Source organism: Erinaceus europaeus, chromosome 3 (assembly GCF_950295315.1).
Source record: "Erinaceus europaeus chromosome 3, mEriEur2.1, whole genome shotgun sequence".
NCBI classification, from domain to species: domain Eukaryota; kingdom Metazoa; phylum Chordata; class Mammalia; order Eulipotyphla; family Erinaceidae; genus Erinaceus; species Erinaceus europaeus.
This window is the reverse complement of record NC_080164.1, coordinates 54794690-54822456: the sequence shown is the minus strand read 5'-3', so window position 1 is coordinate 54822456 and position 27767 is coordinate 54794690. Positions and strand designations below refer to the sequence as shown.

Sequence of the window (27767 nt, the reverse complement as noted above, 5' to 3'; positions counted from 1 at the left end):
CATCTCCCCAGTCAAAATTCTGTCTGCTACATATGAAATAAAATGAATCCTTATTTTATGTTAGGCTCTAGAGCCATGTACCTTACCTGCATGATTCTATCATTCCTGGTGGACTTTTCCCCCCCATTTTATTTCAGATAGAAACAGATAAGGAGAGAGAGAGAGACACTGAGTGAGAGAGAGAGAGATTCCATAGCACCATGAAGTTTCCCCTGCTGCAAAGCAGGTACTCCTCAAGTGACTATCTTGCCAATCCCAAAGCTTTATTTATTTATTTTTATTTTTCATTGGAGCTGGGTGCTAGTGCACCCAGTATAGTATACAGGCTACAGTAGGCAAGGACCAGGGTTTAAGCTACCAGTCCCCACCTGCAGGGTGGAAGCTTCTCCAGCTATAAAGCAGAGCTGCAGGTATCTCTCCCTCCTTCACTACCTCTCAATTTCTGTCTCTATCCAATAGATAATTTAAAAAAGAAAAATCTTTTTTTAAAAAAAGGCTTATTCATTTAGTAATGAGAGAACATAAGAGAGACACATACAGAGAGAACCCGTGCATTACTGTCATGTGATGAGGGAATGTCATGCATGTGTGTTCATAACATTTTGCTCACTGTGCTACCTCCCAGGATATCCCAAGACTTTTCTAATAATTTATATCTCAAAAATAATCGGGAAGGGGAGGAGATGGTTTACCAGGTAGAACTCACAGATCTATTTATTATATGCACAGATTTATTATGTTTATTTATTATAAATAGTATTTATATTATACATATTATTTATTTTATTTATCTATTTATTATATGCACAGATCTGGGATCATGTCCTTGTCAACCACATGAAGGCATCTGCACAACTAAGTTTCAGGAGTGGTTTAGCAGTGCTTCCATGTCCCCCTCATTTCTTTCCTTTACCCACTTAAAAAAAAAAAATTCACTGGCAGAGATGGAACTGTGCAGGCTCAGAGGTCCAGAAATATACTTGGAAAAAAAAAAACTTAAGAAGAAAATAGAGATAAAAAGTGAGGGTATGAATAACTTAATAGCAAACAAGTGGCCCAGGAGGTGGTGTAGTTGCTAGTGTCGAGACTTGGAAGTGTGAGGTCCTGAGTTTGATCCCTGGCATTGAATGTTCCAGATTGATGTACTGGTTCTTTCCTTTTCTCCCTCTCCTCTCATAAATAAATCTTTATCCTCTCTCTCATAAATAATTTTTAAAAATTTTATTACATATTGAATAGTGAGAAATTAAGAGGAGTGGAGGAGATAGACACATATAGCACTGCTTCACTGCTCTTGAAACTTCCTCCTCCACCCCCACAAATGAGGACTGGGGGCCTGAACATGTGTGCTTAACCAGGTGTGCAACTCTTTTTAATAAACAATAAATGCTCTGTGTAAAAATGAAAGTAATTTGTAAGAATCTACTTTTTACATATTTTACTGATTTTTAAAAAATAACACAGATAAGGAATTTTAACATTCTCTAAAGCATGTTTGAGAATTCATTGTGTAAAAGGTACTACAGAGACAAATAATGGGAAATAGTATAATTTAAAAATATTTATTGATTCATGCTTTCCAAAAAAAAAAAATTCAGATCATTAAAGAAAGACCAATGCTCTCTGCTCTTGATGCTATCACTGTTCTACCAAAATTAATGAATGCAGATTTTATAACATAAACAGTTTTTAAAAATATTTTAATTTCAATTTATTATTTGATAGAAACAGAGAGAAATTGAGAGGGGGAGGAGATAGACACCTGCAGCCCTGCTTCACCACTTATGAAGCTTCCCTCATGCAGGTGGGGACCAGGGGCTTGAACCTGGGTCCTTGCATACTATAATGTGAGTGCTTAACCAGGTGTGCCACCACCTGGCCCCCCATAAGCAGTTTTTGATCACTGTGATTCTCAAAAGCTTTAAAAAATACACAATCAAAATTTCAAACAGTCCATGAGTAGTGACTTTGAAGACTGAATAGGCAAAATTTTACTCTATACATCCAACTAGCTGGATTTGGACTTTTCAGAATACGAATGACTTTGCTCAAGTGCCTTGAATTTATTAGAAGATTCCCACTGTGCTCATAATATATAAATGTGATTTCTGATATCCAGTACTGCAAAACAGTCATGAACCAGAGAGAAGATACTTCTGATTACATTTTATTTTTCAACAGACTGACTCCCCTTCTCCACTTTCTTCATCAGCTTCATCTTTTTCTTTGCAAGATTCTTGGCTGTTGGAGTCAATAAAATAATTTTCTTCCTCATTCTCTCCTTCTATTATTTCTTCTTCATTAGAGCTACAGGAAGAAATTTATCAATCTTTCTTTGGTTTAAAAGTAAATAAACCCACTGCAATGCATGTCACTGTGATGCCAGTCTTCCTTAAGAGTATGAACTCCAATTTATAAAAAATAAACAAAAACTCTATAAAAAGTGCCAAGTGGAAATTAAATATTCCTCTGAAAAATAATTTATTTCAAAACTTGACACTAAAGTACATCACTATTTTCATTATGTCAAACATTTAAGTTATTTTGCTTTACAAACACTTCATCACCAGTATTTTGAGTATATCAAACATGTTAAACATCAGTGCTTTTACAACATTTCATATGTATTTCCATTAAGTAAAAGACCTTTTAAAAATACTGTAGATCAAAATTTTATGCTTTCTTGCAGATAAATTTTTTTCAAAGGTAAACCATTCAGACATCTTATATATGTTACCTTTCTTTATCTTCAGTGAAACTCTTCATCTCTTGATTGTTGAATGACTCAAATATTTTTCCATTTTGGCCTTTCTTTGAAACAAACTCATCAGATATTCCTAGAGCTTTTAAGGTATTAGAATAATGCTTTTCTGCTGCCATTCTTGCATTTTTCTATAGGAAAGACAAACCTTTTTAGAGAAGCACGAAAGTTCAAACTTCCATTAAAAATGATAGTCTAAAAGCTCCAGTATGGAACTTTAATCTGGGGAGTGGGATGATTGGGGGGGGTACATTATATGGAATTCCTGGTACCTCCGAAGGTTTTTATTTTATAGGCCTACTGTAATTTTTACTCTTTACCATATCTGTATTTCTGTTGAAGATGATAAAGCCATAGTGTTATGATGTTTACTCTGTGGAGGAATCAAGGAATACAGCAAAAAACACAAAATTAGAACTGTTTTACATCTCAAAGCATTATTTCCTGGTTTTGAAACCTGTGAAAATTTTGCAAGTCCAAAGTTTAGCATAGCTCATGATATTTTTATGGAGCCACAAGATGCTCAGGGATCACAGCAGTGCTTCGCTTTAATACACTGTTAGCTTCTATGAGTGGTTGTAAAATTGTGTAAGGCCAAGAATTACCATATGGACCTCCAACTAAAACAAGGTGACTAAGGATGGCCATTTCCAGTGCATTGATGGCATCCCATATTGGAAAGAATTTGAGAGCACACAGTCTGACCCTCAAATATAACAAATAAGAAAACCAAGAAACTCTCCCACTTCAGTGAGGTTTAAAGATTTACTTAATGTCACCAGGAAATTGAGTGTTATAACTAAGTCTTTTGATTCTTTCCTGAGTCTTTTCTGTTCCACCATACTGGTTTCTCTAAGTGACCATCCTGAGGTGTGAATGGAAAATGTGATTTCAACAATGAAGAAGTCAGACGTCTGTCCCAAAGATTCCATCATTGGGGACCAGGAGACTAATCCTGCTTGGGAGAAATTATAATAGCAAAAACTGATTGTGATGGATAAAATTATTACCAGCACGTTTCTTAACACTTAGGAAATCTGAAAAAGATGTACTCAAGCTGCCACTAAAATACACCCACTATGGGTAACAATTTTTAGAAAAGTAGGTAAAAATGTATCCCAGGGCTATTATGAACACCAACAGGCAAGTCTTAGTGAATTAAAAGGCAGAGCAATGAGAAGATCAGAAGAGCTTTAAAGCAGAATAAACAAATTCTGAATGTGTTAAAACAGTATATTCTAATTTAACTAGATTAATTATAAAAAAAGATTAAAATGGCACTATCAAAGCTGGTGTTCATAAACTTTCATTACAGGTTGGATGGTAGCACACCCAGGAGAGCACACATGTCACTATGTGCAAAGACCCAGGTTCAGAGAGAGAAGTGTGGGAGAGAAGATAAGGGAGAGAGGGAAGATACCTTTTTTTAAAATGGCCAAGGGGGTGGCTGGGCAGTGGCACACATGGTTGAGTGCACAAGGACCCATTTCAAGCTCCTGGCCCCCACATGCAAAGAGGATTCTTCATGACTGGTGAAGTAGTGCTGCAGGTATCTTTCTCTCTTCTCCTTCCCTCTCAATTTCCCTCTGCCTCTAGCCAATGGGGTTGAGGGGAGCCATTAGGGGTGGTAAAGTCATTGTGCAGGCATTGAGTCATAGCAATAACCCTGGTAACAAAAACAAACAAACAAAAAAAACCACCCACCCACAATCTTTAAAAAAAAAATACATTGATGCATCTACTCAGTCAATAAAGTCTGAGATTTCCAAAAAAGCATAGGCTTACTCTGGTAGGGAACAACTCAACAACAGCAAGACCACAATAAACACTTCTAAATGAGTAATGCATAAAACTGTAAATTTATTAAATTAGCAGAAAAGTTGCAGCAAAATAGATTGGAAAAATATATCAACTTATATAAACAAAATCAAAACAATGGTGAATAATTGCTAGTCACTCTGTTTCAGAATTATCTTTTAAGATTTTATATTGGCTCCTGTAGTACATAATTTTTCCTAAATGAAACAAACATTTCCCCCTTGCCTTTCATGATGAAAAAATAATTTTAAAAGAATGTGACATGAGAATGATAGTTAAAACAAGCATATGGGGGCCAGGTGGTGGCACACACAGTCGAACATACATATACAATGAGCAAAGACCCAGGTTCAAGCCCCCATCCCCACCTGCAGGGGGAAAGCTTTTCGAGTAGTGAGGCAGTATTGCAGGTGTTTCTCTCCTCTCTACCTACCCCCTCTCAAGTTTGCTGTCTCTAGCCAATAAATAAATATTAAAAGAGTGACATAAAAAATCAGCATGTGATTATTTTACTATTAAAACTCTGCAAGAAAAATTAGCTCTGTTTCTTCAAGAAACCAAAATAGTAATTAAAGATGAAAATTTGTTCATAATCAGTGCCCTGGTCTGAAGAAATATTTATTTACTTATTTTATTATCCTTATTTTTTTATTGGATAGACACAGCCAGAAATTGAGAAGGAAGGGGGTGATAGGGAGAGAGACAGAAAGACACCTGCAGCCCTGCTTCACCACTTGTTGAAGCTCTCCCCCTGCAGGTGGGGATCTGGCATAGGGGATGGGGAAGCTCAAGCCTAGGTCCTTGCACACTGTAACATGTGTGTTCAACCAGATGCACCACCACCCGGCCCCCCAAAAAAGGAAATTTATTTTCAGGCTGCAGTGGCAGTATAATCCTTACACAAAAGGCTTCAAGTCTGAGGCTCTGAGGCCCCAGGGTCAATCTCCAGGGCCAGAACTGACAGTCTAGGTCTCTCTCCCTCATAAATTAATAATAAAAATATTTTTGGGGCCAGGCGGTGGTGCACCTGGTTAAGTGCATACATTACAGTGTACAAGGATCCAGGTTCAAGCCCCTAGTCCCCACCTGCAGGGGGAAAGCTTCATGAGTGGTGAAGCAGAGCTGCAGGTGTCTGCCTCTCTTTCTTCCTATCTTCTCCTCCCCTCTCAATTTCTGTCTCCATCCAATAATAAATAAAATAAATATGGGGGTCGGGCGGTGGCGCAGTGGGTTAAGCGCATGTGGCGCAAAGCGCAGGGACCGGCGTAAGGATCCCAGTTCGAGCCCCCGGCTCCCCACCTGCAGGGGAGTCGCTTCACAGGCGGTGAAGCAGGTCTGCAGGTGTCTATCTTTCTCTCCCCCTCTCTGTCTTCCCCTCCTCTCTCCATTTCTCTCTGTCCTATCCAACAACGAACAACATCAACAATGGCAATAATAATAACCACAACGAGGCTACAACAAGGGCAACAAAAAGGGGGGAAAATGGCCTCCAGGAGCGGTGGATTCATGGTGCAGGCACCAAGCCCAGCAATAACCCTGGAGGGAAAAAAATAAATAACAAGACTTCTTTCTGTACACCAACATGGCCTGTCCAATGGGGGTTGAACTGTGACAGTGGGTGTGGTGTGGAACTATACCACTGTAATTTAAAAAAAATTCAAAAATGTCTTTATGGGTTTTCTTTTATATACAGCATTTATTTTGCCATTTTCTCTGATGATTAGAAACAGAACTCACAGTATGGCAAAACTAGCTGCTTATTAATGCTGATCTCATCAATAACATGTCAAGGTAGTGTTCTCATACTGCGCTAATCCCAGGTGGAAATGTAAAGTCATTATCTGGCTAACTTGATAATAATACTTCACAGTTTTGGTTAATAAGCAAACTTTTTATTGTCTTTATTGGATAGGGACAGCCAGAAACTGACAGGGGCAGGGGAGACAGAGGGAGAGAGGGGACCAGGCAGTGGCTTACATGGTTAAGCGAACACAGTACAAAGCACAGGGACTTGCACAAGGATTGAGCCCCTACTCCCCACCTGTGGTGGGGGGGGGGCAGGGGAGGAGTCACTTCACAAGTGGTGAAAGAGGTCTGCAGGTGTCTTTCTCTCTCCTTGCCTTCCCCTCCCTTCTCAATTTCCCTCTGTCCTAGTCCCCCCCCCAAAAAAAAATTGAAAAAATGGCTGTGGTCCGGGAGGTGGCGCAGTGGTAAAGCTTTGGACTCTCAAGCATGAGATCCTGAGTTCGATCCCCAGCAGCACATGTGCCAGAGTGATGTCTGGTTCTTTCTCTTTCCTCCTATCTTCTCATAAATAAATAAATAAAATCTTTAAAAAAAAAAAAAGAAAAAATGGCTGCAGAAGCAGTGGATATGAAGTGCAGACATCAAGCCCCAGTGATAATCCTGGAGGCAATAAACAAATAAGGAAAATTGAAAGAGAGAGTAAGACATCTGAAGCACTGCCTCACTGGTAGCAAAGCTTTCTACTTGCAGATTGGGATGGGGGCTTGAACCTGGGTCTTTGTGCACTGTAACGTGTACTGAACCAGGTGACCCATCACCTAGCCACAATAAGCAAAATGTATTAACCTCTCTGTGCCAAATATTGTTTTAAGTGCTAGAAACTCAATGATTTGACCCCACATTGAAAGTAACTAGCTAGAAGAGAAATCACTAGATAATTTCTACACTATGTGGTAGAAACAAAAATAGGTGTATAAAGGTGGTAGTGCAGTGGGCTAAGCGCAGGTGGTGTGAAGCCCAAGGACCAGAGTATGGATCCGGGTTCGAGCCCCGGCTCCCCACCCGCAGGGGGGTCGCTTCACAAGCAGTGAAGCAGGTCTGCAGGTGTGAAGTAGTGTCTCTAGTGAAGCAGGTCTCTCACCCCCGTCTTCCCATCCTCTCTCAATTTCTCTGTCCTCTCCAACAAAAACAGCAGCAATGACAACACTAACAATAACAAGGGAAACAAAATGGGAAAAAATGGCCTCCAGGAGCAGTGGATTCATAGTGCAGGCACTGAGCCCCAGCAATAACCCTGGAGGCCAAAAAAAAAAAAAAAAATTTGGAGAGGGTTGAGGAGATAGCATATGGTTATGAAAAAGACTTCATGCCTGAAGCATCAAAGGTCTCATGTTCAAACCCCAGCACACCATAAGCCAGAGATGAGCAATGCTCTGGTAAAGAAAAAGGAAGGAAGGAAAGCAGGAAGACTGAGCAAAGGCCAACCAGCCCAACTTGAAAAAACAATGCAAGTAGTGTTTTACACGACTACATGAATGACTAGGAGAAATGATAGGAGGAGGGTCTAATAGCATGAATGAAGAAATAGCATAAATAAAGTAGTCAAGTTCAAAGCTACTAGTCTGGAACGGTCAGACAGGGTGTACATGGTGTCAGAGAGTGGCATGTGATGGAAAGGATTTCAGTGTGGTAGTAGGTGAACTAAAGAGATTAACAGGAATCACATCCTAGAGGATTCTATATGCCAAGCTAAGACTCACTGATAAACCTGGAAGAAAATAGGGCAGCTTACTACTAAATGTTAGCAGGCTGAAAGGTTGCAACCCTAGTTCCATGATTTACCAATGACAAACCTTACTTAAAAAACTTACCTTCTGTGACTTTCTTCCTCTGTAATATAACTATACCCACCTTGTGAACATTTAGAGAAAACAGTAATAAAACCTCATGATACCACATAGACTCAATAAAAATTGACAACTGCCACTGTTATTAGAGGTTATTAACTACCTATGCACGGTTAACATTTAGGCCAGGTAGTAGGAATAGCAAGGTAAAGATACAATTGGAGGTTTTGCAAAGACCAAGGCTGAAAAACCAATCAAAGCAATATAATAATTCAGATAAGAGGTCTGTGGAGATTGTCTGTTAGAGTACCACCATGACTGAGACTCAGCAAGAGTCTAGCACCACCTTATGCCAGAATTGTGCAGTGCTCTGGTCCTCTTTCTCCCTCCTCTCTCACTTTCTGTCTCATAAGTAAATCTTTTTTTGTCATTTCAGTGTCAAGTGAATGGGAAGGAAAAGTGATTCCCATTATCTAAACTGTGACCCACCCAAAACAGAAATCAAAGAAGATCTAATTTGGCACAAGATGAATTTAAAATATTTGGGGGAAATTTGGGTAGAGATGTCCACCAGACAAGCAGACATAAAAACTTGCAGTTAAGAGTTTAAGCTAAAGTCAAACACTTTATATGATATAGAACAGCATATGATGGTTTTCCCTGAAGTGAAGACTGAAACATTAGGAAAAAAATCCACTTTAAAAAATGAAAATCAGGGGGCCAGGTGGTAGCACACTCGGCTAAGTGTGCATGCTAAGCACAAGGACCCACACAAGGATCTGGGCTTGAGACCCTGCTCCCCACCTGCAGGAGGATGCTTCACAAGCAGTGAAACAGGTCTGCAGGTGTCTCTTTTTTTTTTTTTAATTTTTTAAATATTTATTTATTTTCCCTTTTGTTGCCCTTGTTTAACATTGTTGTGGTTATTGATGTCATCATTGTTGGCTAGGACAGAGAGAAATGGGGAGAGGAGGGGCAGACAGAGAGAGGGAGAGAAAGATAGACACCTGCAGACCTGCTTCACCGCCTGTGAAGTGACTCCCCTGCACGTGGGGAGCCGGGGGCTCGAACCGGGATCCTTAAGCTGGTCCTTGCGTTTTGCGCCACGTGCGCTTAACCCGCTGCACTACCGCCCGGCTCCCAGGTGTCTCTTTTCCTATCTCCTCTCCCCTCTCAATTTCTCTCTGTCCTATTCAATAAAAAATGGAAAAAATGGCCCCCAGCAGCAATAGTGCCAGCACCCAGTCCCACTGATAACCCTGGAGGCAAAAAAAAAAAATCATTATATAAACTTGTTTAAATCAGAAATAAAGGGTTCCAATAACTTTGAGACCAATTTACAGACTTAACAACAAAATATATCCTTTGCCCTCAGTAATTTACTTGACAAGGATAATCTTGTGAGATGCTTGTCTATACTAGGCATATGCTAACAGGAAATTCCAAACATAGTACCTTGAAACTCACAGCACAGCACCTATAATCTCTAGTGATTAAGTCATGTTACCCACAGGAAACTCTCCCTGATGAGGACAGGAACAAAGGAGTGGATGAACTGAAACTGAAAATTCTCTTAAGGCGAGACTGTAAAACTAAATGTACAAATTTTAAAAAGTCAGGCTTCAGTTGGAGAAATGCAAATAAAGACAATGAGATAGCACTTCACTCCTGTGAGAATGTCATACATCAGAAAAGGTAGTGGCAATAAATGCTGGAGAGGTTGTGGGGACAAAGGAGCCCTCCTGCACTGCTGGTGGCAATGTCAATTGGTCCAACCCCTATGCAGTCTGGAGAACTCTCAGAAGGCTAGAAGTGGACCTACCCTATGGCCCTGCAATTCCTCTCCTGGGGATATATCCTAAGCAACCAAATATGCCTATCCAAAAAGACTTGTGTATACCCATGTTCATAGCAGCACAATTTGTAATAGTCAAAACCTGGAAGCAACCCAGATGTCCAACAACAGATGAGTGGCTCAGTAAGCTGTGGCCTATATACACAATGGAATACTACTCAGCTATTAAAAATTAAAAATGGTGGATTCATCTTCTTTACCTCATCTTGGATGGAGCTTGAAGGAATCATGTTACGTGAGATAACTCAGAAACAAAAGGATAAATATGGGATAATGCCACTCATAGACAGAAGTTGAAAAACAAGATCAGAAGGGAAAACACTAAGTAGAACTTGGACTGGAGTTGGTGTACTACACCAAAGTAAAAGACTCTGGGGTGGTGGGTGGGGGTTCAGGCCTGTAACACCATGGCAGAGAAGGACGTAGCAGGGGTTGAACTGTTATGTGAAAATGTTACACATATACAAAGTATTATATTTTACTGTTGACTATAAACCATTAGTCCTCCAATAAAGAAATTAAAAAATATATTTATTTATTCCCTTTTGTTGCCCTTGTTGAAAAAAAATTTTTTTTTAAGTCAGGATTCACTGTTCATAGCATCACATTATTTTTTTTTCTGAGAAATGAAGTGCTTTCATTAACTATAAGAATAAAAATTATAAACAAGACAGAAAGAGGGCTGGGGAGATAGCATAATGGTTATGCAAAAAGTCTTCCATGCCTGAGGCACCAAAGGTCCCAAATTCATTACCAGCACCACCAAAAGCCAGAGCTGAGCAGTGCTCTGATAAAAAACAAACAAACAAACAAACAAAAAAAACCCCGGCAATTTGTGGGAGGAAATATTTGCAAATCATTTATCTGACAAGGGGTTAATACCTAAATATATATATATATATTCATACAACTCAAGAGCAAAGTAGTAATACAATTTTAAAATGGGTAAGAGATCTTAAGGGACATTTTTGCAAGGAAGATATTCAAATGGTCAACATATGTGTGAAAATGTGCTCAACATGACTAATCATTACGGAAATTCAAATCAAAAGCACAATGAGGCATCACTCACATTTGTTATGATGGCTATTATCAAAAAAAGGATGAGACAAATACTGGCAAGGAAATGGAGAAAAGGGTCCCTTATGCACTGCTGGTGGGAAGGTAAATTGGTTTAGCCACTATGGAAACTACAGTGGCGATTCCTCAATAAATAAAAAAAAAACAGAATTACCAATTTAATTTTAGAGGAGGATGGTGAGAAGGAGAACAACTGCTGCTGTTCCTGCTGCTACTACTACAATATGACCATGCAATTCCATTTCTGGGTATATATCTGAAGGAAGTGATATCATTATGTCAGAGAAATAGCTGCATCCCCAAATTTCATTACAACACTGCTTACACTATCAAGAGATAGAAACTATCTGTTGTTGAATAATAAGTGAATAAAGAAAACGTGATAGAAAGGGGCCAGGTAGTGGTGCACCTAGCTGAGTGCACACATTACAGTGTATAAAAACCCCAGTTCAAGTCTCCAAAAAACCCCACCCCCATCTCTGTCCCCACCTGCAGGGGAAACTTGACAAATGGCATCTCTCTGCCTCTCTCCTCTCTTCCTTTCTTTCCGTCTCTATTTCTTGTATCCCCTCCCAAAAAAAAGACAAAAAAGAAATGTGAATAAAATACAAAAATGAAATAAATTTTAAAAAAGAAAATGTAATATAAATAGATATACACAAAATTAAATACTCTTCTTTAGCAATGAAAGAGAAAAAAATCCTGTCATTTACTACAACCCAGATAGACCTGAAGAACATTAAACTCAGGGAAGCAAAATCATAAAGGTAGATACTGTCCCCATCACACTTAAATGTAGAATATTAAAGGAAAAAAATTTTAGAAAAGGAAAGCAGATTTGTGGTTACCAGAGGAAAGGGAATTGGAATGCGTGAACTGGATGAACACATTCAAAAGGTACAAATTTCCAGTTATACAGAAGAGAAGCAAGTACTGAAATTTTTAATATACAACATAACTGCTACAGTTAACACTGTGGTATGATATACTTGAAAGTTCCTAAGAGGAGCCAAGTGGTGGTGCACCAAGCAGAGCACACGTTATCACGTGCTAGGTCCCAGGTTGAAATCCTCAGTTCCCACACACAGAGGAGACAAGCTTCAAGTAGTATTGCAGGTCTCTCTCTCTCTCTCTCTCTCTCTCTCGTTCTCCCCCTTTTCTCTCAATTTCTCTAATTAAATAGAAAGTTCCTAAGAGTAGATCTTATAGGGAGCGCAGCGGGTTAAGCGCAGGTGGCGCAAAGCGTAAGAACCGGCTTAAGGATCCAGGTTCAAGCCCCTGGCTCCCCACATGCAGGGGAGTACTTCACAAGTGGTAAAGCAGGTATGCAGGTGTCTCTCTTTCTCTCCCCCTCTCTGTTTTCCCCTCCTTTCTCCATTTCTCTCCGTTCTATCCAATGACAACAACAACAACCATAATAAAAACAAGGGCAACAAAAGGGAAAGTAAATAGTAAAAAAAAAAAAAAAAAAAAAAAAGAGTAGATCTTATAGTTTGCACCATCAAATAATTATTTTAGTCTTGGCAACTAGGAGGTGACAGACATTAGCTAAATTTATAGTCATTTTGCAATATATGTAAGTCAAGTCTTATTCTGTATTCACCTTATATTTATATAGTGCTATATGTCAATTATATCTCCACAAAAAAATTGGCAGAAACAAATCTGATTCAGTAAGTCATTTTGTTTCATTTTTTAATTCTTCAAAGACCTCTAAATCATATCATGACGCTCACCTTAGTATCTAGCCAAATGCACTAAAAAACACCCGACATCAAAAACAGGTTGTGAAACCATTATTCTGAGAACTGAATTAGCATGTTCTTTATGAAGCTTACATGCCTCACCAGTAAGATCTAATGCTCAAATTTCAAGCAGAATCACTTACTTGGATGATTTGATAAAGCTATTACAGAATTGATTAATATCTCAGATTATGTAACATAGGAAAATGAACAGTAAATTGGGAGCCAATGATTTTTTTAAGCTGACAATTATCTCTTAAATTCCAACAAACACAACCTGAGAAACTCTTTCAAATAGTAGTGGTCTGTGTTTTAATTTTTCTTCTCTTTCTTGTAGTTCTTGCCAGTATTCTTTCATCCTTTCCTTTTCACGCTTTCTAAAATCAAAGGAATAGAATTTTTTTTAAAAAAAGTAAGAATCTGCATATGTAACATTTAGATGACAAACAATAAACTAAATTGCAAGCACAGTTTAATTTCTATTCTTGACTGATCAATTTTTATGGATAGCAGAAAAAAAAATCCTCGGTTCTGAGAGCACACATTTTATAGCTTGGAGACAGCCTGATTACTCTGATAGTCTGGGTTTGTGAAATCTTCAACATATCATAATTGTGTTTAATATATAATGTAGTTAGGGGCTTCAAAGTGACTTCAGAGATGAATGGACATCCTTTTATAAATGGATAGTCACAAAAGTTTGGTCCAAATTAGGCATCTCCTTTTAAGTCATTTCTTCTAAAAATAAGACCTTGTTATTCTCTTGGCAAAAGACCTTGTTGGTCTTAGTAGCAGAGTTAATTAAATAGGAATAAGTAAGGGAAGAAATGGAAATTTCATATTGAGGAATGGAAACCAGAATATATGAACTTACAGTAAGTACAATTACTTTTTGAATAAGATCCTATATTTAATTAAGCTATGTATACTATTTTATCTACATAAAAAATATAATTCTACCAAAACAATATTTTGTGAAGTACAGAAAAAATTGTCACCTTTCTCTCAAAATATGTAAATAAACATTTAAAAAAAAAACAAAGAAGGGGTCGGGGTAGTAGCCCAGCAGGTTAAGCGCACGTGGCACAAAACGTAAGGGCCGACATAAGGATCCCGGTTCCAGCCCTCTGCTTCCCACCTGCAGGGAAGGATTGCTTCACAGGTGTTGAAGCAGGTCTGCAGGTGTCTTTCTCTCCCTCTCTGTCCTCCCTTCTGGAACTCTCCATTTCTCTCTGTCCTATTCAACAACGACAACAATAATGACGATGATTAAATAACAAGGGCAACCTCCGGGAGCCATAGATTCGTAAAGCAGGCACCAAGCCCTAGCAATAACCCTGGAGACAAAAAAAAAAAAAAAGAAAGTCCCTAAGTCCCTGTAGATGAGTAAAAATAAAACATTTTTTATTTTCTTTTTTCCACCAACGTTATTGCTGGGGCTTGGTCCCTGTATGATGAATCCACCATTCCCAGTGGCCATTTTTTCTTCCTTTCTTTTGATAAGACAGAGAGACATTGGGTGGGGTTAGATAGCATAATGGTTATGCAAAGACATTCTCACACTTGAAGCTCCAAAGTCCCAGGTTCAATCCCCACCACCATAAACCAGAGTTGAGCAGTGCTCTGGTGTAGAAATAATAAGTGGGGGGAAGTCAGGCTGTAGTGCAGCAGGTTAAGCGCATGTGGCGCAAAGCACAAGGACCGGCATCAGGATCCCGGTTCGAGCCCCTGGCTCCCCACCTGCAGGGAAGTCTCTTCACAAGAGAAATAATAAGTGGTCTGGGAGATGATGGGGCTTTAGACTCTCAAGCATGAGATCCCGAGTTCAAGCCCCAGCAGCACATGTGCCAGCGTGATATCTGGTTCTTTCTCTCTCTTTCTATCATCCTCATAGATAAAATCTTAAAAATAATAAGAAGAAAGTTTTAAAAGACAGAAATTAAGAGGCATGGGGGAGGTAGCGCTGCTTCAGTTTTCTCCTGCTTGAAGTTTTCCCCTGCAAGTGGGAAAAGGGGCTTAAACCCAAGTGTGTGCAAGGTAACCCAGACCCTTGTGCATAGTAACATATATCCTCAACCAGGTATGCCACTATCCTGCCCCAGAAATAAAACTTAAAAAATTTTTTTAATTTATTATTTTTTTTGTCACCAGAGTTATTGCTGGAGCTCAATACCTGTACAACTTCACTATTCCCAGTGACCTTGCTCTATTGGATATGCCACCACCCGGCCCCTTAAAACACTTGTTTTAATTAACAAAACAGGTGGCCCAGGAGGCAGTAGAGTAGGAAAAGTACCAAACCAGTATGAGATTCCGAGTTCAATCTCTAGCATCTCAACTACCAGAGTAATGCTCTTGTTCTTTCTCTCTCCCTCCTTCTCTCTGTTAATAAATAAATATTTTAAATTAACAAATCATATTACTTAGCTCCTTTGGGGGGGGATATTTTCCTACTTAAACATAAACATGTTTTTACATGAACATTTTTATGAGCAACATAAAAATGTTCCTCTCAAACACTGGTTTTCAAAATTAGTATTCTGTGATAGAGTTCTGTAATTTTTTTTTATTTTATAATATTAAAAGTATAGCAAAGAGACAGCTAAGTAATGCAAACTTTTGAGGTAGAAATACAAGAACTTGGTGTTCTATCTGGTGATGTTATTTCAATGAAGAGTGACAGAAGTATAAAAACAAAAATTAAGGGAGTCGGGCGGTGGCGCAGTGGGTTAAGTGCAAGTGGCGCAAAGCGCAGGGACCGGCGTAAGGATCCTAGTTCGAGCCCCCGGCTCCCCACCTGCAGGGGAGTCGCTTCACAGTTGGTGAAGCAGGTCTGCAGGTGTCTATCTTTCTCTCCTCCTCTCTGTCTTCCCCTCCTCTCTCCATTTCTCTCTGTCCTATCCAACAACAAAGCAACGTCAACAATGGCAATAATGACCGCAACGAGGCTGCAACAACTAGGGCAACAAAAAGGGGAAAAAATGGCCTCCAGGAGCGGTGGATTCATGGTGCAGGCACCGAGCCCAGCAATAACCCTGGAGGAAAAAAAAAAATTAAAACTGGGGTGGCACATCTAGTTGAGCGCACATGTTACAGTGCGCAAGGACGCAGATGCGAGCCTCTGGTCCCCACCTGCAGGGGGAAAGCTTTGCAAGTAGTGAAGCAGTGTTGCAGATGTCTCTTGTCTCTCATCCTTTCTATCATATCCTTCCTTTTTATTTTGGGCTATCTCTATCCAATAAATAAATAGAATAAAATAAAACTGTAGTGGCCCTGGAGTTAGCACAGTGGATAAAACACTGGGCTCTCAAGCATGAGGGTCTGAAGTTTGAAGCCTGGCATTGCATTCACCAGAATGATGCTCTGGTTCTTATTCTTTCGCCCCCTCTCTCAAATAAATAAATCTTTTTAAAAAAGTTAAAAATAAAATTTTAGCAAAATGCAATACATATTAAATCATATATATATATAGAGAGAGGAGTATTGTTTAACTGCCACTAGGGTTATTGCTAGGGCTTGGTTTTTGTACAATGAATCTCCTGCTCCTAATGGACTTTTTTTTTTTTTTAATTGCCACCAGGGTTATTGCTGGGGCTCAGTGCCAATACTACAAATCCCCAGCTGCCATTTTTTCCCTTTTTTTTCTCCCTGATTTTTATTTTAATATTTATTTATTCCCTTTTGTTGCCCTTGTTGTTTTATTATTGTAGCTATTATTGTTGTCGTTGTTGGATAGGACAGAGAGAACTAGAGAGAGGAGAGGAAGACAGAGAGGGGGAAAGAAAGACAGCTGAAGACCTGCTTCACTGCCTGTGACGCGACTCCCCTGCAGGTGGGGAGCCGGGGGTGCCCTAGTTTTTTATTTGTTGTAGTTATTATTATTGTTGTTGTTAATGTCGTTTCTAGATAGGACAGAGAAAAATGGAGAGAGGAGGGGAAGACAAGGGGGAGAGAAAGATAGACACCTGCAGACCTGCTTCACTGCTTGTGAAGCGACTCCCCTCAGGTAGAGTGCCAGGGGGCTCCATCCCAGATCCTTATGCAGGTCCTTGCGCTTTGCACCACGTGCATTTAACCCGCTTCACTACCTCCCTACCCCTTTCTCCCTGATTTTTATTAGATAAGACAGAGAGAAACTGAAAGAAGACAGGGAGATATTGGGAGAGATGATAGATACTGAAGACCTGCTTCACCACTTGTGAAGCAGCCCCCCTGCAGGTAGGAAGCAGGCGCTCAAACCTGGGTCCTTGCAGTTGGTAATAGGTGCACTTAACTGGATGTGCCACCGCTCAGCCCCAACATTTTTTTACTTTTATATCTTAATAGGACAGAGAGAAATTGAGAAGGGTGGGAGAAAGGGGGCCCGGTGGTAGTGCAGTGGTTTAAGTGCACATGGAGCGAAGCGCAAGGACTGTTAAGAATCCTCGGGGTCCCCACTTGCAGGGGGTCGCTTCACAAGCGGTGAAGCAGGTATGCAGGTGTCTTATCTTTCTCTCCTCCTCTGTCTTACCCCCTCTTTCGATTTCTCTCTGTGCTATCCAACAACAACGGCAGCAGTAACAACAAAAATTACAACGATAAACAAGAGCAACAAAAGGGAAAAAATGGCCGCCCAGAGCAGTGGATTTGTAGTGCAGGCACAGAGCCCTAGCGATAACCCTGGAGGCAAAAAAAAAAAAAAAAAGAAGGGAGAGAGACTGCTATACTGCTTCTAGAGGTGGGGATAGCCGCTTGAACTTCGGTCCTTGTGCATTATAGCATGTGTGTCCTAAACCAGGTGCACTACAACCTGGCTCCCGTAAATTAATTAACACCAATGTGTCAATTGGTGCTATAGGTTTCCTGCAGACAAAGCTATTAGATATCTTCGTCTATTGAGAAATAGTCTTTTAAGATTACAATAGCAGGGAGTTGGGCAGTAGCTCAGCGGGTTAACTGCACGTGGTGCAAAGCACAAGCATAAGGATCCAGGTTCAGGCCCCCAGCTCCCCACCTGCAGGGGGTCGCTTCGCAGGTGGTGAAGCAGGTCTGCAGGTGTCTTTCTTTCCTCCTCTCTGTCCTATCCAACAACAACAGCTATGACAACAACAACAACTGTAACAAGCACAAGGGCAACAAAATGGGAAAGGTAGCCTCCAGGAACAGTGGATTTGTACTGCAGGCACCGAGCCCCAGCGATAACCCTGGAGGGGAAAAAAAAAGATTACAATAGCAAGTTGTATAAAAAACTTTGTGTGAATTAATTTTTCCTTGATTCTGTACTGTACAATCAAAAATATTATTGCAGGGAAGTGACTGAGGAAATGGGTCAAGTGGTAGAGCATTGCACTCTCCTATCTGAGGTTCCTGGTTTGATCCCCAGCACCACATGTACTGAAGTGGTTCTCTGGCTTGTCTCTTTCCTTCTTTCCTTCTCTCTGCCCCATGATAAAATTTCACTTATATGTAATAAATAAAACTTTAAAAATGTAAATAAATAATACAGAGGGTCTAGGAGCTAGCTTGCACCATACAGTATACACTTACTACGTGTGAGGATCTAGGTTCAAGCCACTGGCCACCATATGGGAGGCCATGCATGGGGAAGTTTCATAGGGAAAAGTACTGTGCTGTCTCCTTACTCTCCTTTGCTATCTCGCTCCCTCTCTGTCTTTCAGCTTCTATCAAAAAAGAAAAAAAAAGAAAAAAAATGTACCAGCTATGGAAGTGGGCAGGCTCAGATCCTCAAGAATAACCGTGATAGCAAAAAAATAATAATCATTATTATTGATAGTTATTGAACTAAAAATTGACAAAATTATAACAGGGATCACAATACATGGCTTCATGATTTTCACGAGACAAATATAATTATTGGCTCTGACCATGAGATAAGTTTGAGTGTATATAGGTAAATTAACTGACAGTAACTTGACTTCATTAAAATATTAATGGTATTTTTAACCTGTTTATATATTGGCAGATGCTGGGTTTTCTTCATATGTTTAAGTTTGAAAACCAATGACCTGGAGGTTCAGTATTCTTTCAAAATACCTGAGAGACTTTACTCTTGATTTAGACATTTGAGCTAAACTTTGATGTGTGTCATAAGCCATAGCTCGGTTTATCAGAAGTTTCTGCAATTCTTTCATTCTTTGCTTCTGTTTAGTTAGGATCCGATTTCGTTCTTCTTCCAACATTTTCTTTTCCTCAAGTGATCTCCTGAGGGCAACAAACTAAGGCTTAGCTCACCTTAAACCGGTAAGAATGTCCTTTAGCAACAATTTAACACAGGTAATTCAAAGGTTGAAAAAAGGAAAACTTTTAAACTGTTTCTAAGACTTTGGAAGAACTATGATGGTTATCCTTGGGGTGCAAAAGAGCACAGAACTTTTGTAGTAAGTGTGATATGTAACTATACCTTTGTACCTTCTCCATTCTTAATTTTCCTTGACTATCCCCCTCCCCTATACACTATGCACTACTAAATTTCTAATAGAAAGACTATAAAACTTGAAAAAAGGCAACCTTTTGAGCTGACTTATAGAATATCTGACTGAGGACTTCTGGGAGGCATGACCATGGAGTATCAGGGATCAGATTGGATCTCTCCTCAAAACAACAAATAAATACAACAAAAGGCCCAAATAGAATCCATCAACTATAGCTGAAACACTCAGAGCCTGAGGTGGGTGCTCACATGCGGTGAGGGTGAGAAGGGGCACAAGCTGAAAGTCCTACATGAAATTAGAACTCCAGGCAGCACCATGCTGCTCCATTTTGCCTTTACCTGCAGCAAACAGTGAAGATAGCTCCCAGTGCCAGAGGAAAAGAGAACGGAGCTTAAGAGCTCTCAATCTTTGACTCAGGGGTTTTAGCCTTCTGAATTTAAGGCAAGGACACAACTGCATAACAGAGCAGATGCTACCTTAAGAAAGCCCAACCCTACCCCACCCCTCAACATGAAACCTATAATTAAGTAAAGCATAGCGATCACAACAATAGCACCACCTGCTGGCCAGAAATAACCAGCACAATAAATGCACAAGCAGAGAAACAGAACAGCTAAACATATTGTTTTAGCCAGGTAGAAATCAAACAAGGACCCCAAGAAATTACAGATGTACAGGGACTATCTGAGAAAGACTACAAAAGCCTCATTATGAAGATTCTCCAAGAATATAAGTATGGAGGAACTCAAAAGTTGGAGAAATTTTTCAGTAAGGAATTAAGAAGCACAAAAGAGAATATCAGAACAGAGTTTGCTAAGAAGCTAGAGAGCATGAAACAGGACCTTCAATCAGAATTCACTAAGCAGTTAGGAAGCATGAAAGAAAAACTTCAAATAGCTGCAAGGAGTTAAAGACACTTGGAGGGCAGTTCAAGCTCATGTGGAAGGCTTAGAAATTAGACTCACACATGCAGAAGAAAGAATTGCCAATCCAGGGACGGGAGGTAGCATAGTGGGTTAAGCACACGTGGCACAAAGTGTACAGACTGGCATAAGGATCCTGGTTCGAGCCCCCAGCTCCCCTCCTGCAGGGGGGTCGCTTCACAGATGGTAAAGCAGGCCTGCAGGTGTCTATCTTTCTCTCCCCCTCTCTGTCTTCCTCTCCTCTATCAATTTCTCTCTGTCCTAACCAACAACAAATGATAGCAATAATGGAAACAAGAACAATAATAACAATGATAAACAACAAGGGCAACAAAAGGGAAAAAATAGCCTCCAGGAGCAATGGATTCATAGTGCAGATATCAAGCCCCAGTGATAAACCTGGAGACAAAAAAAAAAAAAAAAAAGCCAATCTAGAAGATACAATTATCCCACTCTTTCAATTTAAAGATAAGGGAAAAGAAAGGCTTAGAAAGAAGCAACTCTCTAAGAAATAGCAGACTCCATCAAAAGGTGGAATATAAGAGTAAGAGGGCTATCTGAAGAGGAGCACAGGGCCAAAGATCCAGAGTCGGTTTTCAGAGCAGTTTAAGCTGATAATTTCCCTCATTTAGGCAATCCTCAGAACATACTTATTCAAGAGGCCAATCATACAGCCAGGTACATAAATGCAAAATGACTAACACCAAGGCACATTATTGTGAAACGACCCAAACTCAATGATAGGGGGGGGAAAATGTGCAGGCTGCTAGGGAAAGGAAAGAAATTACATACAAAGGGAGAGATATCAGACTTTTCTTCATAAACCCTAGAAGCAAGGAGAGAGTAGAGTGGCATATTCAAAGTACTAAAAGAGAGGGAATTCCAGCCATGAATTTTGTATCCTACAAAATTATCCAGCAAATATGAGGGAGAAATAAAGGTCTTCTCAAATATCCAAAAGCTAAAGGCATTTGCCATGATCAACCCCACCTTATAAGAATTAATGGAGTCCCACAAGAAAGGAGGAAACAAAGGAGCACAAGTTCCAGGTGAGGTGAACAGCAGTAGACTGTAACTAAGAACAAAACAAAAATAGGAGAGAACAACAGAGCAGAAAGGGGAGAGAGCTGAAAGACAAAGCAGTTCTGCCAAATGTTTGTTAATCAAGAACAACTCAAAGATTTTTCTAGATAAGCAATGTTAATCATTACACGTATGGTAACCACAAAACAAGAAATAGAGACTTGAAGAAAGTACAAGGAGAGACAGTGAGGAACTCATCACAGAAACTCATCCACACAAAAGGACAGATAGAAACAAATGAGCAAAGAATCAGTGACTTAAACTCAAAGCAAAAATCAGAATGGATATAATTAAACCACATATATCAATAATTGCCCTAAATGTAGCCTACATTCAATTGTCAAAAGATTCAGAGTAGCTAAGTGCATTAAAGACCAGGACCTATCCATTATATGTCTTCAGGAAACACACATCCAAAGAAAAGACAAATAGAAACTTAATGTAAGTGGTCTGGGAGGTAGGGCAGTGGATAAGGCATTGGACTCTGAGGTTCTGAGTTTGATCCCCAGCAGCACATATACCAGAGTGATATCTGATTCTTTCTCTCCTCCTATCTTTCTCATTAAAAAAATAAAATCTTATAAAAAAGAAAAAAGAAAGAAACTTAATATAAGAGGCTGGAGCAAGATATCCAAGCTAATATCTCACAAAAAAAGGACAGGGACTGTTCTTGGATAAAATAGAAGATCTGACTTGTTAAACTGGAAATTGATTGTAGAAAATTGATTGACTATAAAATTTTCTATCCCGTGGTCCAGGAGGTGGCACAGTGGATTTTTCAAGCATGAGGGCCCAAGTTCAATCCCCAGCAGCACATGTACCAGAGTGATGTCTAGTTCTTTCTCTCTCCTCCCATCTTCCTAATAAATAAATAAAATCTTATAAAAAATAAAATAAAATTTTCTATCCCCAAAGATTCATAAAATGGAAAATAATGATTCATTTCTCAGAAGGATACCCTCAGAAAATATGTTTTATATTATATAGTAAAATGTGTTACAAGATAGAAAAACTTTGGGGCCAGGCAATGGTGCACCTGGTTAAGGACACACATTACAGTGCTCAAGGACCCAGGTTCAAGCCCCTGGTCCCCACCTGCAGGGGGAAAGCTTCATGAGTGGTGAAGCAAAGCTGCAGATGTCTCTTTTCCTCTCTTTACCTCCTCCTCCCCTCTCAATATCTCTGTTTCTATACAATAAATAAGTAACAAAAAATATTTTAAAAAAAGAAAAACTTCATACTGAGCCCCCACATCTACGGAAATCTAATCTTTGACAAAGGGGCCCAGACTATTAAATGGGGAAAGCAAGAGTCTCTTCAACAAATGGTGTTGGAAACAATGGGTTGAAACATGCAGAAGAATGAAACTGAACCACTGTATTTCACCAAATATAAAAGTCAATTCCAAGTGGCTCAAGGACTTGGATGTTAGACCAGAAACTATCAGATACTTAGAGAAAAATATTGGCAGAAGTCTTTTCTGCATAAAATTTAAAGACATCTTCAATGAAACGAATCCTGTTACAAATAAGACTAAGGCAAGTATAAACCTATGGGACTACATCAAATTAAAAAGCTTCTTCACAGCAAAAGAAACCACTACCCAAACCAAGAGACCCCTCACAGAATGGGAGAAGATCTTTACATGCCATACATCAGATAAGAGTTTAATAACCAACATATATAAAGAGCTTGCCAGACTCAACAACAAGACAACAAATAACCCCATCCAAAAATGGGAGAAGGACATGGACAGAATATTCATCACAGAAGAGATCCAAAAGGCCGAGAAACACATGAAAAAATGCTCCAAGTCTCTGATTGTCAGAGAAATGCAAATCAAGACAACAATGAGATATCACTTCACTCCTGTGAGAATGTCATACATCAGAAAAGGTAACAGCAGCAAATGCTGGAGAGGGTGTGGGGTCAGAGGAACCCTCCTGCACTGCTGGTGGGAATGTCAGTTGGTCCAACCTCTGTGGAGAACAGTCTGGAGAACTCTCACAAGGCTAGAAATGGACCTACCCTATGACCCTGCAATTCCCCTCCTGGGGATATATCCTAAGGAACCCAACACATCCATCCAAAAAGATCTGTGTACACATATGTTCTTGGCAGCACAATTTGTAATAGCCAAAACCTGGAGGTAACCCAGGTGTCCAACAACAGATGAGTGGCTGAGCAAGTTGTGGTCTATATACACAATGGACTACTACTCAGCTGTAAAAAATGGTGACTTCACCGTTTTCAGCCAATCTTGTATGAACCTTGAAAAATTCGTGTTAAGTGAAATAAATCAGAAACAGAAGGATGAATATGGGATGATCTCACTCTCAGGCAGAAGTTGAAAAACAAGATCAGAAAAACAACAACAACAACAACAACAACACAAGTAGAACCTGAAATGGAATTGGCGTATCGCACCAAAGTAAAAGACTCTGGGGTGGGTGGGTGGGGACAATACATGTCCAAGAAGGATGACAGAGGACCTAGTGGGGGTTGTATTGTTATAGGGGAAACTGGGGAATGTTATGCATGTACAAACTATTGTATTTACTGTTGAATGTAAAACATTAATTCCCCAATAAAGAAATTTAAAGAAAAAAAAAGCCTGTAAAAAAAAAGAAAACTTCATACTTCCAAATTCATCAACATAAAATCAACAAAGCTAAATATATTATCTTAGCAACCATGAGTCAGTCTATGCTGACTGTGTAATTTTAAAAAAAGACTTTTTTAAATATTTATTTTCCCTTTTGTTGCCCTTGTTTTATTGTTGTAGTTATTATTGTTGTGGTTATTGATATCATCGTTGTTGCATATGACAGAGAGAAATGGAAAGAGATAGGGAAGACAGAGAGGGGGAGAGAAAGATAGACACATGCAGATCTGCTTCACAGCCTGTGAAGTGACTCCTCTGCAGGTGGGGAGCCAGGGGCTCGAACCGGGATCCTTATGCCGGTCCTTGCGCTTTGCGCCACTCGCTACCACCTGACCCCGCTGATTATGTAATTTAGGCAGTACTGAACGCGGGCCTTAGACCACTCAGCCATCCTGACTGCTTGACTAGTATCCTAATTAAGTACCTTGTGGCTTGTTCTCTTCCTCTGGAAGACACTGTAGGCATTGGGGGGTTATTGCTATAACTTGTACTTCTTACTGGTGACTTATGCCTTGGAGACCGATTAGATTCATGTGTTTCATTTGTTTCTTTTACTTTTTCCTCATCTGCATCGATGTCTAACAATGTCTTTCCTCTTTTAGTGGATGCATGTGTAACTGTATCAAGAGCAAATGGTTTACTTTCTGTTAGGAATTTTGAATACTTCTGATCAGGAAGGTGTTTTTGCTCAGGAAGATCTTCAAAATCAGCAGTCTGATACTTAGCCTTGTACTTATTTTTCAACTTTTCAACCTGTTCCGGATATTTGGATTTCCTTGTATTAAAACTTTTGCGAGTTGGACTACCAGACTGAGGGGATGAATTTTTTAAAAACTCTTGGATTTTCAGCTGTGTCTTCATGTTTTTACAGAATTCTTCTTCTTTTAACTTGTCATTAGGTGACTCATAAGTAGATAGAGGTATAGGTTTGGCTTTAAAGCTCTTTGTTTTCTTTTTAGACTTAAAAAGGTCTCTCAGTTGCTTTGCTCTGATTGCTTTCTTCTGTTCTTCCCTTGCGATAAACTTAAATGGCTTTAGAGAGGCCAAAAGAGCTTCTTTGTTTTTCTCCTTCCTAAATTTTCTCTGTTCTTCACTTTCCTTGACTATATTATCATAGAGAGGGGTAAAAACGAACGCAGGAACTGGATTGGCTCGGAATTTCTTCTTACACTCTAAGTCTTCTTCTTGATTCTTGAGCTCTTTGTTTTCCATTTCAACATCTGATTTAGATTTCATGTTCTCTTCCTTTTTCTTCTGTTCCCTAACTGTCATTTGAAAAGGCTCAGGTACTGTAATCTTTGGTATCCACTCACTCGGTTTCTTCTTTGTTTTTCTAACTTCTGGGAAGTCAGTATCATCCCTCTGAATATAATCTTCCACAGAAAAATTTACCCACATGCTGTTGATGAGCTCCTTAGCAAAATTCACCAATCTGTTTTTCTTGGGATACTCTTTTTCTAAATTGGACAACTCATCTTCAGAGGATGATGTAATCAAAGAGAAAGACAGACCTAAATCAGGTTCTAAAAATGATGGCATTAATGAGACAGGGTCATCATTCTTTTCTGATAAAGACCTAAGTGCAAAAAAAAAAAAAATTACACTTTAGTTGTATGTGATTAAATATGAAAATTAAGAAGTACATATTTTCTAAGGTTTAAGAATTCGATAGGGCTTATAAAAATTATCACTTTGGAAACTGGGTGGTGACACACCCATTTTAGTGCACAAGCTGTCATTTACAAGAACCTGGGCTCAAGCCTACCAGTTTCCAACTGCAGTGGTGAAGGAGCACTGCAGGTATCTTTCTATCTTCCTCTCCCCTTTCAAATTCTGTCAGAAAGAAAGAAGAGAGAAAAAAAAAGAAAGAAAGAAAGGAAAAAGTGGCTGCTGAGAATGGTGGATGTATTGTGCAAGCAGAGCCCCAGCAGTAACCCTCGTGGTGTTTATAAAAAATGAAAATAGATAAATAAATAAATAAATATAAAGGGAGTCGGGCTGTAGCGCAGCGGGTTAAGCACAGGTGGCGCAAAGCACAAGGACCGGCATAAGGATCCCGGCTCGAACCCCGGCTCCCCATCTGCAGGGGAGTCGCTTCACAAGAGGTGAAGCAGGTCTGCAGGTGTCTATCTTTCTCTCCTCCTCTCTGTCTTCCCCTCCTCTCTCCATTTCTCTCTGTCCTATCCAACAACGACAACAACAATAATAACTACAACAATAAAACAACAAGGGCAACAAAAGGGAATAAATAAATAAAGTAAATATTAGAAAATAAATAAATAAATAAAATGAAAAAATACCACTTTAATTCGAATAGTGATATGAAATGTCTATTATTATCTAGTTTGACTCCATTTTAAATTTTATTTTATTTTTTAAATATTTATCTTCCCTTTTGTTGCTCTTGTTGTTTTATTGTTGTAGTTATTATTCTTGTTTAGGACAGAGAGAAATGGAGACGAGAGGAGAAGACAGAGAGGGGGAGAGAAAGACAGACACCTGCAGATGTGCTTCACCGCCTGTGAAGCGACTCCCCTGCAGATGGGGAGCCGGTGGTTCGAACTGGGGTCCTTATGCCAGTCCTTGCGCTTTGAGCCAGGCGCGCTTAACCCACTGCGCTACTGACCGACTCCCAGACTTTATTTTTAATTAATTAATTTTTTTTTGTTCTTGCCACTGGTGTTATCAATGGGGCTCAGTGACAGCACTACAAATCCACCACTCTTGGTGTCTGTTTTTTTCTTTAAAGTTTTTAAATATTTATTCCCTTTTGTTGCCTTGTTGTTTTATTATTGTAGTTATTATTGTTGTTGTTATTGATGTCGTTGTTGTTGGATAGGACAGAGAGAAATGGAGAGAGATGGGGAAGACAGAGAGGAGGAGAAAAAGATAGACACCTGCAGACCTGCTTCACTGCTTGTGAAGCGACGCCCCTGCAGGTGGGGAGCCAGGAGTTTGAACCGGGATCCTTATGCCAGTCCTTGCGCTTTGCACCACTTGCACTTAACCTGTTGCGCTACCACCCAACTCCCTCTTTTTTCTTTTTTTTTTTTTTAGTTTAATTGAACAGAGAAACTGAGAGTGGAGGACACAGAAAGGGAGAGAGAAAGAGAGCTACCTGCAAACCTGCCTCACCACTCATGAAGCATCCCCACTGTGGGTGGGAAGCAGAGGTCTGAACATGGGTCCTTGCACATGCTAATATATGCACTTAACTGAGTGCGCCACTGCCCTTGACTCCATTTTATAGGGGAGAAAACTGAGATAGCAGTGGCTTCTTGTCTCTTCTACTGGACTCCACATGTTTACCAAAGTAACTGTACAAAAACACATCTGGGCAGTTGGGCGGCAGCACAGCTGGTTAAGCGCACGTGGCATGAAGCACAAAGACCAGCTTGAGGATCCCTGTTCCAGCCCCCAGCTCACCACCTGCAGGGGAGTCACTTCACAAGGTGGTGAAGCAAGTCTGCAGGTGTCTTTCTCTCCCCTCCTCTCTCCATCCTATGTAACAACGTCGACAACAATAATAACTACAACAACAATGAAAACAGCAAGGGCAACAAAGGGAAAATAATAAAAAAAAAAAAAAAAACATCTGAACACATCACTCACCTTCTTGGAAGTTTTCAGATTTCTTATTGCTACAAAGTCAAATCTAGATCATAAAGTTCTTTAAGACCTTCAAGTTCATGCCTATTTTTCCAGATTCACCTGTTTAATTTCTACCCCAGTGCACCCAGAGAAATGAGTCAACCGGTAGAGCATCAGACTTTCATTTCTACACCAGTCACATTTATTATTTTTGTGAACATT

General features: G+C 39.7%; 1 protein-coding gene across 2 annotated transcripts in view; it reads right to left on the bottom strand.

Annotated features, from left to right (window-relative positions):
- Positions 1 to 2151: 2151 nt before the first annotated feature.
- FAM161A (FAM161 centrosomal protein A) overlaps positions 2152 to 27767 on the bottom strand; it is a 42825-nt gene continuing 17209 nt past the window's right edge. Inside the window, exons 3-8 of one of the 2 annotated variants that reach the window (XM_060187214.1) lie at positions 24379 to 25530; positions 18886 to 19053; positions 13991 to 14089; positions 13130 to 13229; positions 2738 to 2892; positions 2152 to 2307 (exon numbers count right to left, since the gene is read on the bottom strand). In XM_060187214.1, coding sequence (XP_060043197.1) covers positions 2175 to 2307; positions 2738 to 2892; positions 13130 to 13229; positions 13991 to 14089; positions 18886 to 19053; positions 24379 to 25530 — 1807 coding nt within the window. In that variant the 3' untranslated portion in view covers positions 2152 to 2174. The remainder of the gene's footprint in view (positions 2308 to 2737; positions 2893 to 13129; positions 13230 to 13990; positions 14090 to 18885; positions 19054 to 24378; positions 25531 to 27767) is intronic. The other variant, XM_007539655.3, reaches the window with a different exon arrangement.